General features: G+C 51.5%; 1 protein-coding gene across 1 annotated transcript; it reads right to left on the bottom strand.

The window, feature by feature from the left end:
- Positions 1-3,176: 3,176 nt before the first annotated feature.
- EGFL7 (EGF like domain multiple 7) lies at positions 3,177-18,284 on the bottom strand. The gene is made up of 7 exons (XM_056860205.1): positions 18,205-18,284; positions 17,215-17,337; positions 9,680-9,795; positions 8,541-8,636; positions 6,698-6,862; positions 4,487-4,557; positions 3,177-3,269 (listed from the first exon to the last, which is right to left on the bottom strand). The coding sequence occupies exons 1-7, from the start codon at positions 18,282-18,284 to the stop codon at positions 3,177-3,179; spliced, it is 744 nt and encodes a 247-aa protein (XP_056716183.1).
- Between the last annotated feature and the right edge of the window lie 804 nt (positions 18,285-19,088).

The following is a 19,088-nucleotide window of genomic DNA, read 5'->3' as shown; positions in this document are numbered from 1 at the left end:
TTTTATTTTTCTTTCCAATCTCTTCATGGAGCAATAGGAGATGTTTCGCGGCACACCAAGTGCTCCATGGAGCATAGTTTGGTAACCACTGGCCTAGACTGTTGTAGTGCCCTGTACATGGGCCTGCCTTTGAAGACAATGCAGACCCTGCAGCATTGCTTACTTGCTGTCCAACTATAGGCACGTCGCTAGTTTTCTGTTTGTCAGCAGGTTCAAGGTGCTGCTTACAACCCATGTAGCCCTTCGGGGGGGGGGGTCTTACATGGTGGCAGGACCACTCCCCACCACACATGCACAAACTCTTGTGCTTGGCTGACCAAAGTCTGCTAAAAATTCCTTGGGAATCGGGGCCAATGGCAGCCCCTTGTGTCTGCCTGCGTTCCGCAATGTGGTCCCTGCCTGGTAGAATGGCCTTCCTGAGGGTATCGGCAGCCTCCCCCTCCACTGGCCTTGTGGAGATTACAGAAAATGGGACTCTCCAGGCGGCACTCCTGGGTAGCTGGCTTGTCACAAGTGGACACTCCAAGGCCCTTTGGTCTTCTGTGTAAGAGACGGTGTCACTTTGGTTTCATTCAACACTGTGACCAATGGCCAGTCCTTTTTTGAAGAAAAGCATGTTAGTAGAGCCATAAATAAACGTAAGTATTCTGGGAGAGAGAGGTTGGGGTTTGTTTGCAAGTGCATGCTGACAGAGAGAGCGCACACATTTTCTGGAGCTGCTTCCTTGCAACTGAAACTTCCTGCCTTAGCACCCAACAATTGAAGCACTACCTGCATGAAAGACGTCACGATATGAACAATGTTCAGAAGAAACTCCCTGGGTTTGGTAAATACGACTCCTTCTCAACCTAAGGGACTGGCCTCCTTTCCCCAGTGGCCACCTAGATGCCCCCCATCATTTGCTCAGTTTTATCCCCATTTGTCCTCTCAAGAGATCTGTCCAGAAACAGGGGAGGTGGCTGTTACACAGGAATGAAACTAATTAAAATTGTGTATGAGATGTCACAGGACCAGTTCAGAATTTCACAATCGCCCACATGAGCGCTTGCTGCTTCTATTATCATCTCAATTGATACGTGAACTATGTATTTTCATAAATGTTATTTTTATTGTAATAATTTTTAAGAGGGGAAGAAACCATCACAGGCCCTCTCAGTTACTGGCACAGAGTCTCCACAAGTGAGTAATTGTACCATTTCAAGCAGATATTTTTGTAAGAGCTGGGTGGACATCAGAAGATCTTTGCCCAAGCATCCAGCCCTTGTGTTACTCTCAGAATAAAGCAAGCTGCATATTGCTCATGTTGCTGACATCAAAAGTGGGTTCTTCCTCACAGCAGCTTATCTGCCAGGCAGCACAGACCCACAGTCAGCTGGCCTAGGAGAAGGAGCAGGACAGACAGCTGCTGCAGCACTGAGTGTGGAAGGTGAGTGTTGGGGATTGGGAAGGGTCTGTTTGCCTGGGGCTGACGGCTGGCCCCACCCTCTGCTGGTTGAGCCATGAACTGCAAGGCTCATCCTCACCAGAGGCAGACCACAGGAGCTGGGCTTGGAGAAGGAGCTGCTGGAGTGATGTTGGTCAGGCTTGTAAGATACATCAGTGCACAAAGGAAATTCTAGAGTGAAAGAATCCACTCGGAAGATGACGGTGAATGCTCATGGACCATTTCCAGTCACCTACCGGAAGTGCAACATGTTTGTTTTCCACCCTGAGGACAAGGTGGACTTCACTTGTCAAAAGTGTAAGCTGATAGGGCTCTTAGAAAAGAAGGTTCGGAGCCTGGAGGAAAGGATCACTACCCTTCATGAGATCAAGGAAGGGGAGGGTTTCATTAACAGAAGCCACGGAGCCCTGCATAAAGATGGGGAGACTATTCAAAGGGACAACAGTGTGGTTGACTGCCCTAACAAGCCTCCTCTTGAGCGCTAAAGCATGAGCCTGAAGGCGTCAAGTGAGACAGCGCTCGGTGCCACTGGAACTCAGGAATCGATTCCAGGCCCTTGCATTGAAGACAGAGATGGAAACACTGGTGGAGGAAAAACCACAGGGACAAGGAGGACAGACTGAGGGCATGGGGTAGAAAGAAATGGCAGTGGAAGGCAGAGGGGTAGGGAGTGTCATGTGTCCAGGCCTGATCCCCTAGCCTGAGAGGTGTGTTGTTTGCCAGGTGCAAAGATTAAAGATATTGCAGACCAGATGCCAAAACTGATCAAACCTACAGATCAGTACCCATTTGAGAAGGTCCACGTGGGAACCAATGACACAGACAGTCCGGAGAAGTGGAGGTTGAGGGGGGACATGATTGCTCTCTAGATATTTGAAAGGCTGTCACTTAGAGGAGGGCAGGGAGCTGTTCCTGTGGGCAGCAGAGGATAGGACTCGCAAGAATGGGTATAAATTACAGGCAGAAAGGTACTGCCGGAGATCAGGAATTATTATTTTTACAGTGGGAGTAGTTTAGCAGTGGAATCAGCTGACTAGGGAGGTGGAGAGCTCCTCCTCTCTGGCGGTCTCCAACCAGCGGCTGGACAAACACTTGTCAGGGAAGCTCTAGGCTGATCCTGCATTGAGCATGGGGTATGGCCCCTTCCAACTCTATGATTCTAGGACCTTTACTACTGCATAAGAAATAGGTATCCTCCCCAAAAAAGGAATTGGAACTTTCTTCTGCAACCAAATGGAGATGCAATACAGGTCCTTGTGCAATGGGGGCACTGGCTCATTGAGGGCTGTATTCCCCTTAAAGTGGTCTCTATTTTGAACAAAAAAGTTGTTTTTTGATTAGGGAGGGGGAACAATTTGTAAATTTCAGTACCCTCACCAAACTACAATTCCCAGGAGTCTTTGGGGAGCCCTAAGTAGTAGAAAGATGAAGCTGATACCACAGAAATGCCTTTCCTTTTTACATGAAAAATCCCTTGGGGCGGGGGAGGGGGAGTGCTTTTGTTTTACGGGTGCTAAATGCCCTCGTACCACATGAGGCTGGATGGTTGAATTTTCTTTCGGCAACCAGACAGGTGAGCAGCTTTTTTGAGGAAAAAGGGTTACTGTCCGTTTCAGCAGAGGCTGCCATTCTCTTGCAAATACAGGCCCACAGCCTACAGCGTGCACTTCACTGGATCTGGTATCCAGTTCCCAGGACCAGTCTCTGTGACCATGCCCTGCAGCCATGCATTCTAAACATGGGGAAAGAGAGGAGAGGTGACCAGGTTAGAAGCGGGGGTTCCTCTTCCTGCTTCTCTGGCCCCCGGGTTCAGGCTGGCAGGTACCTGCATGGAGAGACAAATGTCAAAATCCACAAGGGTTCCTTTTCGCCTCATCACCAACACTCAGTCCAGGAAACGCTGGCGCTTTGACACCTTCCTCCCCATGGGTATGTGGGCAATAATACAGTCGGGCACCATCCCAGGGCCCACCACTGAGCTCTAGACAGGACCCCTCATTGTTCCTGCAACTGAGCTATGCCTCCTGCACCCACCACGACACTGCTGACTCTCCCTGGGTGAATAATGGGGGGGGGGGATTTACACAGGAGTTACATTGCCTCCATGTTCCTATGTAGCCCCATTTCTAGAGCCGTTTCTTTTGCCATAGTGGCTCCCAAGGAATCCCTCAGAAAAAGAGTGTATGTGTGGGTCTTTAAAGTTTTTAGGAGATGCTGTAAGCAGTTTTATTTGTGAGGGCCTATTATGGGATTTACAAGGCAGGTGTTTTCTGGGGAGGTGTATTTTGTACATGTCTAAGTTTGGAATTGTAAGCCACCTTGAGCCACAAGGGAAAAGGTGGTATTCAAACACGGTATTAAAATAAACCATCTTTGGGCAAAAAAGTGTATTGCCTGTTCACAACTGGAGCGATAATGGGATATTTGTTGGTGGGGAGAGGTGAACTGTATAATGAAAGGCAAAACAGAGGACCAGAACACCGCCCCCCCCCTTACATGTCTCCAGCTGCTCCTCCAGAAAAGAGATCTGCTCACTGAGGGAGTCAATCCTGTCCACCTGCTGCCAGACATGCAGAAGGAGGCCGAGGGGGTTCCCGACGACAGTCTCCCGCCCTGGCGGCTCCAGGCTAAGGAAAGGGGCCAAAGCCAACTGCAGCTTCTGTGGGGAGGGAGAAGAGAGGCTGGACTGCAGTCTGGGCATGTGCCACCAAGGAGAAGCCGAGAAAAGCACCATGGCCAACCACACAACACACTTGTTGCCTTGCTGAATCGGGCTCGCCCAGCCAACCTGTTTGCGAGCACAGCCAGCCACAGGACTCTAGAAGCTCCCATGCCTGGCCCGGGGCAACAGCCGGCACACTGTTCAGCCCCAGCCTCTGAGCATGGAGGCTTCATTGCTAACCGATGCTGAACAACTTCGCTATGCTTCTCTCTAAGCCCCTTTTAAGGACATGAGGCAAGGACGTTTTTCTCAGCCAGCCACCCAAAACGGACCAACCACCATCCACAGGTTTAGCATTCCATGCAACCAGAGGGACTCACTTCCTCCAACGCCAGCACTCTGGTTCTCAGCTCCTTCACGTCCTCCTGCACAGTCAGGTCACTGGCTCCAGCTATACAGGGTAAAGGCAAGTAAAGAAGAATCCATCAGTCTGGGCCCCAAAAGTACACCTTTGTTGATCTTGAAGGGAAATGGGTCAGTTGGTGTCAGTGCTGCCCAAGGGGCATCTAAGGCCATTGTTCCCTGGGAGTGACAGGGGCAGAATAGGACAGTACAGTCCCAAACTATGGCCTGACGAACACCCCACCCCCAAGCGTGCTGCTTGCAGATCCTGGTTTTGTGTAGGGTGGGAAGCTCAGGCTCTGCCACACGTTCCCATGCCCAGCAAACTGCCAGCCCCACTTCTGGGATCCCCCAAACCTCAGGAGTGGAGGGGGGGTGAGCACAGGAATTTCCAGCAAAAGGGGGTGGCTCCGTTATCTCCTCCCTTCTGCCACAGTGAGCCCCCCCCCCACCGTGGCTATGGCAGAATTATCCCTCAATGAAGAGGGAGGGGCTCTCTCAGGAGGATGAGGGGGCTCCCCATCATTGCTCTCTTGCAAGATGCCCATCCAAGTCAGAAAAAGGGGTGTCCTCCTTTCCGCACCGCAGGCTCTGTAGACGACAGCCGTGCTACTTCCACCAGCTGTGGGTGCCAGCCCTCCGCGCATTATTACTCACGGTACGAGTTTGAAGTGGCACAGCGCGTACCAAAAGTAATAATGGGCCGTGGTCAGCATAGCCTGGCGCTCCTCTTCTTGACTTCTGGTTCCTCCCAGGAGATGAAAGTGCAAACAGGCAGCAAAACAAGCAACAGGCCTCAGCCAAGTAGCTCGGGATGCCTCAAAGATGCCTCAAAGACTGGGTTCAGGAGGGGAGGATGCATCTCCAAAGCAACAGGTATGCCACGAATCCCAAATCCAAGAGCCTGTTTCTAGCTCTTATGGCCGACAAGACTAGCTTGGTCTCCAAACCTCGGGGGGAGGGGGGAGAGTGTGTGTGTGTTTGAATAGGACATTCGAGGAGATTCGAGATCTTCAGCACAGGGGTAAAGTCGTCCTATGGAAAGCCCACGAGTATTTGGAATTGGGCTTCCTCTGACACACAGAGGAAAAAAAGTCCCTTCCCAGCCTCAAGGAAGACCCAAACTGATCCCCTGCCTTGCATGCAGGAGGAGGTCCCTGGTTCAATTCCCACCCTTACACAAGCAACATGAAACACTCATAAGGGCAGCTGCAGGTCAGAGCAGACGACGCTAAGCTTGACAGACGGGCCTGATGCAGGACAAGGCAGCTTCCTGCGTCTACCACAGCAAGGATGGAGCTCGTCTCCCGTCTCACTCGCCGACTTGCTGTGTGGCACTAACATACAAAGCTCTGACATATCCTTGCTCTAAAAAATTTCCACAGGATGCTCCAAGGAGAGGGTTTCTCCCGAGTCAGAAAATGTCCTCTTTGGTGTGCAGCAACAACAAAAAGGGGAAAAAACCTTCACCCTATAAAGCTAGAATAAGGTACTGAAAAGATAAGGTATCAGCATGAAATCATGGGCTAACATTGATACAAGTGATTTTGTGAATAATATATAATAAATTTAATACAAGCACAAAATTAATATAAACAACTTGTATGTAGCCCTATTCTAGCCTCTATGTATCTGTATAAGAAAATTGCAATCCTTAGACTGAGTAAGCTGACAATTGTAAATTATAAAGTCTAAAATTTGTTTATATGCGTATTTCATTCAGAGTTGCCTTTATAATCTTAGTCTCCTACAGAAGTATTCCTTCCACAGTACTCAGTCATCAAGATATATACATTGACGCACTTCCAAAATGGCATATTGTATTATTCGGACCACTGAAGACAAGGCTTCACAGCCGAAACGCATTTGGTTTGAGCTGTGATATTGTTTGGGTATATAGTCACACTGTTGTAATTTTGTGTTTTTATATTTATTTGGCACATTCAGCACAGATACATAGAGGCTAGAACAGGGATACATACCAGTTGTTTATATTAATTTTGTGTCTGTATTAAATTTACTATATATTCATAAAATCATTTGTATCATTAGCCCATGATTTAATGTTGATTCCTTACCTTTTGGGTACCTTGTTCTCTTTGGTGTGCATTCTGACGCTTGCCCTTAATCTTATGCAGCTGAAACCACACAACTTCCTAGGGAGTTAACCTGGACAATGTTCACCTTACCCGGACGAGCAGTGCGAGGGACATGAGTGGGTGCTGCTGGAGCCTGGCATGTTTTCCCATCAGCCTGGAGCTTGTGTCCTTGCTGGCAGCTGCAGCTGTAACTCCCAGCCACGTTGAGGCAGGCCTGGCTGCAGCTGTGTCTTCCTCCAGCACACTCATCCACATCTGCAAGCACAGGAGGAAAAGGCACCCACCGGGGTTGAGGCAACCGAGGACGCAAGCCTTCGGAACACCTCTTACAGGTCTGATCTGCTCATGCCGGAAAGGAGGGCGTAAGCAGTTCCACCTGGCCTCTGCCTGTTCGCATTTGCAGGGGCTCAGACAGCCCTGGTAGCTGTGTAGCGGCTGCAGGGCCCTCTTGCTTGAAGCTGGCTGACCAGGGACTGCTGTGTTGTGCCCCTGCAATATGGAGCACCCCCTCGGCTGCCTTCCAGACGTCCAACTCTTGGCCAGGCTAGCAAACAGCCCGGCTTGTCCTTAACAGTGGAAATCGTGCCATGGCTACCGGCCCTCTTCGGCCTACTTCCTGGCTGTTGTGTTGCGGGACGGGTGCCTCCCTGGCAACAAGCAGATGGCTGTAAGGAGGCTTCCCCTCCTCCCGGCCCTCCCCCCCAACAATGACTGGTGCTTCATTCAACTCCTTCCCTCCCCCACCCACCCAACACACACATTTGTGATCTTATAGGTTTCAGGCAAGCAGGTATGCTTCGAAGCAGCCACTACTCACTTCAGTGAGCAGCAACCATAAGTGTAGCTATTCTTTGCCCTTAAGAGGGGCCTTTGGGGATTTTTGGTAGAGGGAAAAGTTTGGCCTATCACTGGATTTCCTTCGCATTTCCTTGCTATCATGCAGTTTCACTGAAGGCCCTTAAGGACTTTGTCGCAGCAAGTCAGAATTGAAGCAGCTGCCTCGTATATTTATTATGCTTGTCTTAGTCAAGGAAGAGAGGGGAAAGGGCCCCAACCACCCCCGCCAGGTCTACTCAGGACAACTCAACCAGGCCAACTCCCAGGAAAGTGTTCTCAGAATTGCTCTTGATCCTGAGATTTGAACAGGGATCGCCCAGCAGTTTTCTAGCTCATTTCCACAGCCACCAAGAGCTTGAAACTTCTTTTCAAAGAAGGAACTGACATGCGCTGAACGCTGAATTCGACATCACTCTGCAAGCGCATGAGCTGGCAGAGGGCTGTGTGAAAGAGGCACACAACACCTCCCTAACCAACACTGCAAATGAGGGGACACAGAAGCCAGCCCCAACAAGCCTGCCCCCCCCCACATGAGCGGTGCAACTCAGCCACCCCCCACCCCCAGTGCCAAGCACACGCCAACCTCCCTCTCTTCTGACATTGTCACAGAATGGAAGGTGGCACATGATCTGCACCCCCCACCCCCCGGCTTTGGAAAGACAGACATTGCACAAGCAAGACCTCCATGTGGTCAAGCTTATATGTTCCTTCTCCCTCCCAATGACAGCCCCAATGGGAATTTTGAATGTATGAACCATGGCCTCTCCCAAAGGAGCCTTCAACATTGCAGTTCAAGGGCAAGGGAGAAATGAGGATTCCCCACACCCTCAACTAACACCCCCCCCCAGCTTGCTCCCTCACATCTCCACAGCTCTTTCACTGCATTGCCTGTTCTCAATCACTGTGAGCCACCTGGAGGCTGCTGTTGGACAGAAAGGCATCAAACAAATAAGCAATTACCAGTTCCCAGACTGGTATTCAACTGTTCCAGCCACTGGGACAGTCTGCAAATGTTTTTGGAGGCAGCTGCAATCGTTTGGGGGCCTCCTCCCATTAGGGAGAAGCCTCAGCAAAGAAGGCGGGCAGTGAGCATTACCTGTCTGGCAGCACCTTCCAGTCCACCCTGCAGGGCAGGTACATTTGTTAGGGAATGAACACTTCCCTCCGTTCTGGCAAGGCGGCTGGCAGATGGCTGGAAGAGAAGGCTGCATATTAGAACGCACAGCCAGAGACACAGGCAGGGGCTCCCGTCTCTGGGGAAAGCAGTGAGACTGTGGGGTAGCCATTGAGAGCTTCACATCTGGCTTCAAATCCCCGTTCTGCCATGCATCTCTCCAAATGGCCTCAGCTCAGTCACTGTCTCCCAGCCTATCCTACTTCACAGGGTTGTTGTGAGGGGAGAGGGGAGGAACCAAGGGCACGACTCTGCATCCTTTGGAGAAAGGGCTGGAGAAAAGTGGTCATGAAGAAATGCTCATGAAGAAACAAGCAGGCAAATCCTTTCCTGTGTTAAGTCAGGGAAGACACACCCAGAAGGGCACACCCCAGAAGCGCCTCGTCTTGCAAATGCCACCAAGTGGCTGAGGCCAACACAGATGGCTGGCTTCAGAGGCTGCCTGCCCATCTTGCTGCCACAAGTGCTGAGGGGAAAAGTGAGCCACCTGGAGCAAGTGGGGCAAAAGCACACCCCAGAATCCCCAGCAGAACAGGGGATTCTCACCCCCACACTGCAGGGAAGGCTCCCCTGGAGACCCCCACCCCATCACATGCAAGCAAGGGAGGAGAGGACAGACAGAGCAGCCTCCCCACCCCAACAAGGATGCTGGACTGCCGGCGGGGTGGGGGGGACGGACACATGTGGCTAACCAGACTCCTTCCGACCACCTGCCAAGAAAAAAGGTGTTCTTTTTGGGCTATGTGTTCTGTGTCAAGTGGTGGATGTGGTTGATTTTATTTAGAAACTGTTTTCTGGCAGGAAAGAAAGACACCCTTCATGAGCTCGGAAGCACTTGGGGGCCAGGAGTGCTTCGCGCCAGCCCAGAAGCCCCCAGCCTGGAGAGTCACCTCTCTGCGGCAGCCCCAGGAAGTGGTACCTCTCCTGCTCCAACAGAAGCCCACCCACGCTCAGAACTTTGTTTCCATCTTTCATTTTTTAATCAAAGATATTGGAGAGTGGCTGGACGTTGGGTTGCCTGGGAGAGAGAAGGGTCCTGATTCTTGGCAGAAGAGGCTTACCTGTGTTGCATCCAAGCCAGGCGTGGCCACTCTCCCGTCTCCATCCAGGACAGCACCTGGGTGCCAGCTGAGAAACCATCCGATATGCCTGACGGTGGGAGACCCTGTAGGTGGTGCTAGAGACAAAGCCGGAAAGAAAGAGTCAGAATGCAGGGCTGCAACCCCAGGGAGCCAACCGCCCCATTCCAAAAAGGTCCCAAGAAGGAAGAGGGGGAGGAGACAGTGTAGACCTCCCCCCACCGAAGCAGCCCCTCCAACTCCTGAACTGAAGGAGGCTCCACAGGACAGAAGCGGCAAACTCTTCCACTGACGGCGGTGTCACGCAACACTGAGGGAAAGGCAGGCTGGTGCGGAAGAACCGTCTGAAGGCAAGACCCGGTCCTCCAGCGAGACAAGCCTCCAGCCCTGGCCTGACTCAGACCCTGTGTCAGGCCTAGCCTGTACAGGAAATGCCAGGCAAGGTTTGACCGAAGATGTTTATGCTTACTGCAGGTGCTGGCCAAGGTCAACTGTAGCAACTGTCAACTTGTATTTTGACTCTGTGTAAATCTTACCTCAAGGGGAGGGGGGTTCTCATGGCATCCAATGCTTTTGATTTCATATATACCCTGTACCATGCTCTTAGTTCTCATTAGTGCCATCTTGAATATCAGCTGCTGTTAATCTGTAGATTTTCCAATAAATCAACTCTCTTTTGGACTATTTGTCTGTGGATGTTGTTTATGGGATTGTCACGGGGCAAGCGTTCACATTATGGCACTAATCCTCTCCTTACCTTTTTTACCTGGATTTTAATCCCGGGCTAGAGCCCTGGAGGGTTCGCCTGGGTCTCGGGTTGGAGCATAAGCTGTGCTCCCCGAGTGGACTGTCTGGCTGGAGCCCTAAGGGGATCGCCGGGACCTCGGGTGGAGCAGAGGACGTACTCCCCGAGCGCATAGACCGTGGCTGGAGCCCTGGAGGGTTCCCCAGGACGCTCGTCTCCTCGACGTGAGCTGCGAGACGAGGACCCCGCTTTGTTGCAGGACGTTTTGGAAGAAACGCTGCGAACTGACGCGGAGGCCACCCGGCTGCTTGGCTTTGTGAGCGACCAGTGGCGTCATCTGGCTGAGGCGTCCCCCTGGAAGTCTGCAGACGCTGACACACTTGCCCAGGACGACCTTCAGCATCTGGACACTTTGCTCGAAGAAGTCCGGCTGGCACAAGAGGACCTAGCCACCTTGATTCGTTTGTTGGTGGAGCTCACCACAAACGCCAGCGGCCCCACTCCGGGGGCCTGAGTTTTTTTTTACTATGGCGGGAGCTGTAGGGGGAAATGTCCCGTCAACCGTTCCCGATCCCGTTTGGTGCCAATGGGAAGCTCGGAATATGGCAGCCAGGATGGTTATGGTACTCCTGGACTTGCCGCCGGCTACGACAACGGCGGCTGACGTCGAGAAACTACTGGTCCCTGAGTTTGGCTCTGCCTCAACGGATCTAGCTGCCCGGGTCCAACCGCTGTTGGACCAACCCAAGGAGATCGAGTTGTTCTTGCAACAAGAGAACTTACTGATGCATGACTACGACCGGCTACAGAGGGCTCAGGCACCTCCGACACAACCACAAGTGCCTCCAGTGCTCCCGGCCCAGCCGCTGCCTGGACAGCCGGTGCTTCCGGCCAAAGCCGCCCTCCTCCAGCTCCGTCAAGGATCCTCTTCAGTCAGAGATTTTGCTGATGAGTTTCAGAGACTTGCGAGTAAGATTGTGGATTGGACTGAGGCTACCCGGGTGCACTATTTCCGGGAAGCCTTACACCCCGAAATATTGAACTGGGCTTATATGCAACGGGATCCAGCCACCCTAGAGGAATGGATCCTGCTGGCGGAAGAAGTAGAAAGCCACCGCCAGTCCATCACTCTGGCCCAACATCGGGCCAAGGAGGGAGGAAACCAGAAAACCCCTCCAAGGGTCGCAGCTCCTTCCCCGCGGAGACCGGCTCCACCTGCGCAAGACCGAGTGTCGCGCTTTCAAAGGGGAGCCTGCCTCATTTGCAGTGCCATGGGCCATTTTGCTGCGGCCTGCCCGTTTCATTCGGAGCAACCGACTCCTGCTCCCCACCCGGAGGGGACACCTCGGGGAAGACGACGCGCTCGGAGGAGAAGAGCCGCAACGGATCATAGTGCCGCACTGGGACAGAGAGCGCCCCCAGCCCTCCACTTCGAAGAGCCGGAACACGAGACCTCACCAGCGGACCTGTCGGGGTCCCGGATTACAATTTACCCATCGGGGTCCCGGATTACAATTGCCCCAACAGGGGAAGGTTCTGCATCGTCAGATGAGGACTGCCACTGGAATGCGGCTTTAAACCTAGTCTCCCCTGGATCTTTCAAAAAAACGGACTGGGTCTGCGGTGAGTGGAGCGGCCCGGCAGACCTCTGCAGATGTTTCTGCCAAACCCAAGGCTCCTGTAATGGTGAGTGAAGTGGGGAAAACTGTATATGTGGTCGTAGTCTTGCAGCATTATAGAAAGGGGCCCCAATTACACGTCAAAGCCCTCATAGACTCGGGATGTGCTCGCTCTTTGATCAATGAAGCCACTTTCAAAGCACTCAAGGTGAAAGTGGTACCTCTACCGAACCCTGTTCAATTCGCCCAGATGGATGGTAGTGACTTTAAAGGTGGGCCGGTTGACGATTGCACACGGGGTATAGCGATGGGCATAGGCCATCATTGGGAGCAAATCGACTATAGCCCCCAATATTTGATACGCTGTGGTGTTGGACATAAATTGGCTGAGGGGACACAGCACCTCCATTGGTTGGGGAGCCGAGACTTTGTCATTTTCCAGCCCTGGTTGCGAACAACATTGGTATGAAGTAGCTGTTAAAACTGTACTTCCGTTGACCCCTGCCTTGGTTTCAGACGTCCCCGGGCCATCCCAACTACCTGCTGAAAATCAGGATTTTGCGGATGTCTTTAACGTACAAAAGTGTGATGTGCTACCCCCCCACCACAGGTCTGACTGTGCTATTGAGGTGGTAGGGGAGGGAAAACTGCCGAAAAGTAAGATTTATCCCATGAGCGCTTCTGAAAGAGCAGTGCTCTGTGAGTTCTTAGACAAGAATCTGGCTCGAGGTTTTATCCGAACCTCTACTGCTCCGTATTCAGCCCCCGTTTTCTTCGTACACAAAAAAACCAGTGACTTGCGCTTGTGCATTGACTTTAGGAAACTCAATGCGGTCACCCAAACCAATGCCTACCCCATTCCTCTAATCTCCGATCTCTTGGGACAGTTAAAAGAAGGACGCATTTTTACTAAATTGGACCTGGTCGAAGCCTATTATAGAATCAGAGAAGGGGACAAACCCCTCACAGCCTTTTCCAATTGTTTTGGGGTGTTTGAATTTTTGGTGATGCCTTTCAGATTAAAGGGGGCTCCGGGGGTCTTAATGCAACTCATTAACGAGATTCTACATGACTTGTTGTATAAAGGAGTGGTGGTTTACTTAGATGGCATACTCATTTACTCTAAGACCGTGGAAAAGCACGTTGCCCTGGTTAGAGAAGTATTGCAAAGTCTTAGAGACAATCAGCTCTATGCTAAAGTATCCAAATGTGAGTTCCACCAAAAACAGTTGACTTTTCTGGGTTATATAATTTCACATCAAGGACTAATGATGGACCCAGAAAAGATACAAGCTGTAACCAGTTGGGAGCCACCCTCAACCCGTAAACAGGTTCAACGATTTCTCGGGTTCGTGAATTTCTACAGGGGGTTCCTCCCCAACTCTGCTCAGGTCGCTCTGCCCATTACAGACCTCCTTAAGACTAAAGGAAAGGGGAGCGCTGCCGTCCTACCGTCGGCTAAAGTGAATTGGACCCCCCCAATGCCAAACTGCTTTCGACAGTCTCAAGCGACTGTTTACCTCCAAACCGGTATTGAAACACCCTGATCCTGAACAGATGTTTATAGTCCAGGTAGACGCTTCTGACGTAGCGATGGGGGGTGCATTGCTACAGCGAGGGGGGGATGGCCACCTTCATCCGTGCGCTTACTTCTCGAAGAAGTTCACGCAGTCTCAGCTCAATTGGCCGATCTGGGAAAAAGAGGCAGCCGCGGTCAAGCATGCCTTCACGGTGTGGAGACAGTTCTTAGAAGGTTCTAAGGTCCCTTTTGAAGTGTGGAGCGATCACAGGAATCTGGAAGCGTTAACGGGGGCTCGCAAACTGTCCGCTAAACAGGTACGATGGGCGGACTTCTTTGCTCAATTCCGCTTTGTATTAAAATACGTGCCAGGAAAGCAAAACCTGCTGGCTGATGCTTTATCCCGACTGCCCCAATACCCTACCAAAATTGAACGCCCCACAGAGTCCATCTTCACTCCAGCTCAGAGGAGTTCACTGCCCACCTTAGCGGTGCAAACCTGGTCGCAGACCCGACTCTCATCACAGTCTCCACGGGGGGGGGGGGGGAGTCCTAAGCCCGACCCCGTCGGTCGGCCCATCTACGCCTCCTTCGCTGGCTCTGGTTCCACCCCACACACAGTCCCAAGATGCCAGTCCCGGAGGACAGCTGTCCACCCAACCCCCCCCTCGGCATTGACGTCTCGTCCTGCGCTGCAGCCTGCTGACGCAGTGCCCTCTGCGCCAGACATGGAGGGCCTGACCAAGTTCTTTAGGAATTCCTCCGTTGCAGTTGCCAAGCCGAACTGTCTGCAAACACCCTGCCAACGTCTCTGGTTGAACGCGGGGGATATTCGTTTAAAGACTCTAAGTTGTATGTGCCTAAGGAACTGTGGAGGTAGGTTCTGCGTCTGGTCCATGGAGCCAAAACTGCGGGACACTTTGGGTTTCTAAAAACCTTACATCTGTTGAGAAGGCAATTTTGGTGGGCGGGCATGTGGATTGATGTGGATTCATTCATCTGTAGTTGCCCAGTGTGTGCTGCTGCCAAAAGACCCCAAGGCAAACCGCCCGGACTGTTACAGCCTTTGGAAACCCCCACTAGACCCTGGGAGGTAATCGAGATAGACTTTATGACCGATCTACCCCTCAGCGAGGGAAAAACTGTACTCTGGGTAATCACGGACCTGTTCTCGAAACAGGTGCCTCTGGTACCTTGCGCAGGTATTCCTTCCGCCCCAAAACTAGCCCACCTTTTTGTGACGCACGTCTTCCGCCTACATGGATTTCTGCGCAAGGTGGTCAGCGACCGCGGAAGTAGTTTTGTGGCTAAGTTCTGGAGAGCTTTCTTAAAGTTGGTAGAACAAGGACTGTCAACCGCCTTCCATCCCCAAACTGACGGCCAAACAGAACGGGTGAATGCTGTGTTGGAATGCTACTTATGTTGCTATGTCAATTACCACCAAGATGATTGGGTAGAACTGTTGCCTTTTGCTGAGTATGCTTACAATAATGCTGTGCACCAGTCCACTGGGTTTAGCCCTTTTTGGGCTGTGTATGGACAGGACTTTAGCCCCATTGGCTCTGTTGACTTATTTGGGGAGGAGGGAGGTGGAGATGTGGCTACCTGGGTGCATACGATTCAAACAACCTGGTCATGGTTAATAAAAAATCTGGAACGTGCCCAACGCAAATATAAAGCTCAAGCTGACAAGCACCGGTCGCCAGGTAAAGAATACGGGTGGGAGATGCGGTTTATCTGTCCACCAAGAACCTACGGTCAACCCGCCTGCGTGGCAAACTCAGTGCCAAGTTTGTGGGTCCATTCCCCATTTCCCGCGTTATCAACCCGGTTACTGTGGAACTCTCTCTCCCAAAGTCATTAAAAAGAATCCATCCCGTGTTCCATGTCAGTCTGTTAAAACCGCATGTTCCCTCCTCAGAGTGGCATCCCGAATCACCACCCGAAGTGCCTGTGATGGTGGGGGGGAGGAGGAGCATTTTGAGGTTGCCAAAATATTGGACTTGTGTATCCATTGTGGATCCCTCCAATATCTGGTTCGTTGGAAGCACTTCAGTTCTGCTCAGGATGAGTGGGTGTGTTCACGTGATGTCTCCGCCCCCCGTCTGGTCCGTGAATTCCATGCTGCCTACTCGCACAAGCCAGCGCCCGAGTAGTGGTAGGGGGTGCCTTTGGGGGGGCAGAATGTCGGGCCTAGCCTGTACAGGAAATGCCAGGTGAGGTCTGACCGAAGATGTTTATGCTTACTGCAGGTGCTGGGCAAGGTCAACTGTAGCAACTGTCAACTTGTGTTTTGACTCTGGACTCTGTGTGAATCTTACCTCAAGGGGAGGGGGGTTCTCATGGCATCCAATGCTTTTGATTTCATATATACCCTGTACCATGCTTTTAGTTCTCATTAGTGCCATCTTGAATATCAGCTGCTGTTAACCTGTAGATTTTCCAATAAATCAACTCTCTTTTGGACTATTTGTCTGTGAATGTTGTTTATGGGATTGTCACGGGGCAAGTGCTCACACCCTGGTCCATCAGCGCCAGTGCTGTCTTCTCAGACTGGCAGCAGCTCTCCAGGGTCTCAGGTGGAGGCTAGTTTTGTAACTGGAATGTTTGGGAGCAAGGGTGGCCGGAGGCCTCGAAGCAGGCGGCAGGCCTGGGCCAGGGCTGGGGGCACTCTGAGCTCAGGGAGCAAAAATCTGGTACCAAGAGCTGCAACTGGAGAATTCTGCAAATCAAGCACTAGGCTACATTTTCCCACATGCATCATAATTATTCCACCTTCTGCTAATCTGAGGCAACAAGCAGCAAGGCCGAGCGGACACACCCAGCACCCCTGGACCAGATGCCTTCACCCCTTCGGGGCCCGAGATCTCGCCAGGCCCTGCCTGCAGGTTGCTCAGGCCTCTCTTGGCAGTCAGTAGAGTGAGAGATATGCTTATTAAAAGCCAGAATTCTAGGGATTGTCCACCTGTTATGACATCCTGCCTTCTTTTGGTACACTTGGGAGAAATACCTGCAGTCCTGGCTGGAGGCACCTGAGTGTGCATGGAAGGGCAGGAAATTAGCAATAGTGGAGGGAAATGGAAGGGGGAGGAAATTATCACCAATGGAAAAAATGGAGAGGAATCAGGCTGGTGGGTGGTGTTTCAAGGGACCCTGAATCACACCCCCTCACCTCACACTGTCCCACCAAGGCCCTGAGCCGAGGCTTCTGCTCCAGGCTCTGAAATGCTGTCATTTACCATTAACTCTGTGCCAACAGCCTACTAAGGGTTGACCAGGAACTCAGCAGCATCCTGGTGAAGGCTACCCCCTGCTTATTAGCTCCCACAGCTGGCACTCAACAGGTTCACTGTCTCTGTAGGTGGGAGGTTCAACTTAGCAATCATGCCTCATTTCCACAATCATGCCTCTGTCCTCTTCCACAGACTTATCTAACACTTTTTCTCCCTTCAAAGATAGTCAAGAAAGCTGCCATCACCACTTCAATCCCAGAACTCGATGACAGGTTGCAACAAGAACTTCCCTTCAGTCCTGCCCAGAAGTGAGTGGCACTCAGCCTCCTGGCCCATGCATCAGTGAATGGTAATGGGGAGAAGAGACACCATGCGTCACCAGGAAGAGAATGGCTTCATACCTGTATGTACTGCAAAGCCTCTGTTCCTGGCACACGGTGAGGTAGGGCTGATAGACGGGATGCGCATGGGACACCAGGAAAGACACAGTGCGGCTTTCCACTGCTGCTGAGCACACTCGCCGCCTGCAAACAAGCAGTCCTGGCATAAGGGGAGAAGCACCAGCAAAGAAGTCCCACAGTGAGAGATGCCTGCCAGGACATGTGCCCAGTGGCACAGCGTGGAATCTGGCCCGGACTTTTAAAAATGAGTTTGGCATCCTTAAGGGGGGGGGGGATTAAAAGCCGGAAGGAGAGACCGAAACCTTTCTGCAACCAACATCAGAATTTACTGAGCAAACGCCAATCTATTGCTTGGAATTTGCATAGTTTGCTTTAACTTTTGTCAGAACGAAAAATAATCGCTACTAAGAGACGATCTAGCCAATATGAAGCATTTGTGGATCTCACTGACTTCAATCAGACAAAATCAAGCATGCAAAAGCAATGGATTTAATTATGGCTGGAATGCGTCCATCAGTTGTTGGTTTTGGCTGTATCTGGCTTACTCTGTTGTATGGTTACATTTCATTTAAGAAAAAAGAAAACGCAAGCAAAAAACACTTTTCTAGAAAGCACGCATCCTAATATTTTGGCTTTTGAGATATTTTATGAAGATAATGCACTGCCTACTCTGGCTTTCTTGATTCAAGTAGAAGGGATCCAAAAAGTGTGTGTACACACGCGCGCACCTGGGGGGGAGAGGGAGCAGCATCAGCCTTGATTTGCAAAATCTGACCGACGGGCAACTACTCCTGGTTACTTTCCTGTCCTATGCAAGCTCCCCCATGGAAAAAAACAGGGCATGTGCAGAGGCTCATTTCAGTGGGAGGGCACAGAGATACACAGCAATGCAGACATTTGCCTTGCACTTTTCCTGAGGGGTGGGAGGAAGGGCTTTTGGCAGGAAACCCCCAAGGATTTTGCATGCGGCTGATCAGGCCTCAGGCTTACCCTGGCTGGGAGAAACGCTTGGCCTCAGTCACTGCAAGCACCAGCACACAGCCAGTGAAGAGGCTGCCGACCCTCCTCATTTTCTCTCCTCTGCTGGGACCTTCCCCCTCTCCAGGGCAGCAAAAAGAAAGAACGGATTCACACAGGGAGCTAGTGGAAGGGTCTGTTCCGCAAGCAAACCTGGAACCAGAGAAAAGAAGTAGCATGAATGGAAATGCAGCCCCTGGGCCACGGGCAGAGTCCAACAGTGTGAATGGGCATCTGAAAAAGGCAGGAGCTGCCCTGGGAGCAAGAGGAGACTGGCACTCCCACGCTGTGCTTGGCTGTGGGGTTTTCCTGGCACCCCCACCCAGGGCAAGCAAGTCTGGAGAAGACTCGGAACTGAACCTCCAACCGACTGTCAAATAAATCAGGCTATTTCTTCATGCCAGATTAGAAAGCATCAATTTATTACAATGGTCACAAAGACAGCAAACGACCCTAATTACCCCAAACCCAGGTTGTTATCAAAGCAATACCATCCTAAGAACCTGCGATTCCGAGTCATTTTTTTACTCTTAACGCTGCCCAAAAGATAAACATATGCCAGGATGTCCAGGAAATCAACTCTTTTCTTGGATTTTGAAATTCTAAAGAAAGCCCCCACACCACACCCGGAGGCTGCATTGTGCTTGAAATAAAATGACACACACCAACTGTAAAAGGCAGAAACCAATTTGAAAGCCTTCTTGTGGGGATGCCGGTTTGTGTGTGTGCACTGTACACAAGACACCTGCAGGCCTGGGAGGTGGGGGGGGCTGAGTAGAACCAGGGAGCCCCCACCTACCAGAAAGCATTTGGCCTAATCACAGGTCTGGCTTCTTGGGCTGCCCCCCTGCAATTCT

This window comes from Euleptes europaea, chromosome 14 (genome assembly GCF_029931775.1).
Source record: "Euleptes europaea isolate rEulEur1 chromosome 14, rEulEur1.hap1, whole genome shotgun sequence".
In the NCBI taxonomy this organism is placed as follows: domain Eukaryota; kingdom Metazoa; phylum Chordata; class Lepidosauria; order Squamata; family Sphaerodactylidae; genus Euleptes; species Euleptes europaea.
This window is presented reverse-complemented; position numbering and strand designations above follow the sequence as displayed.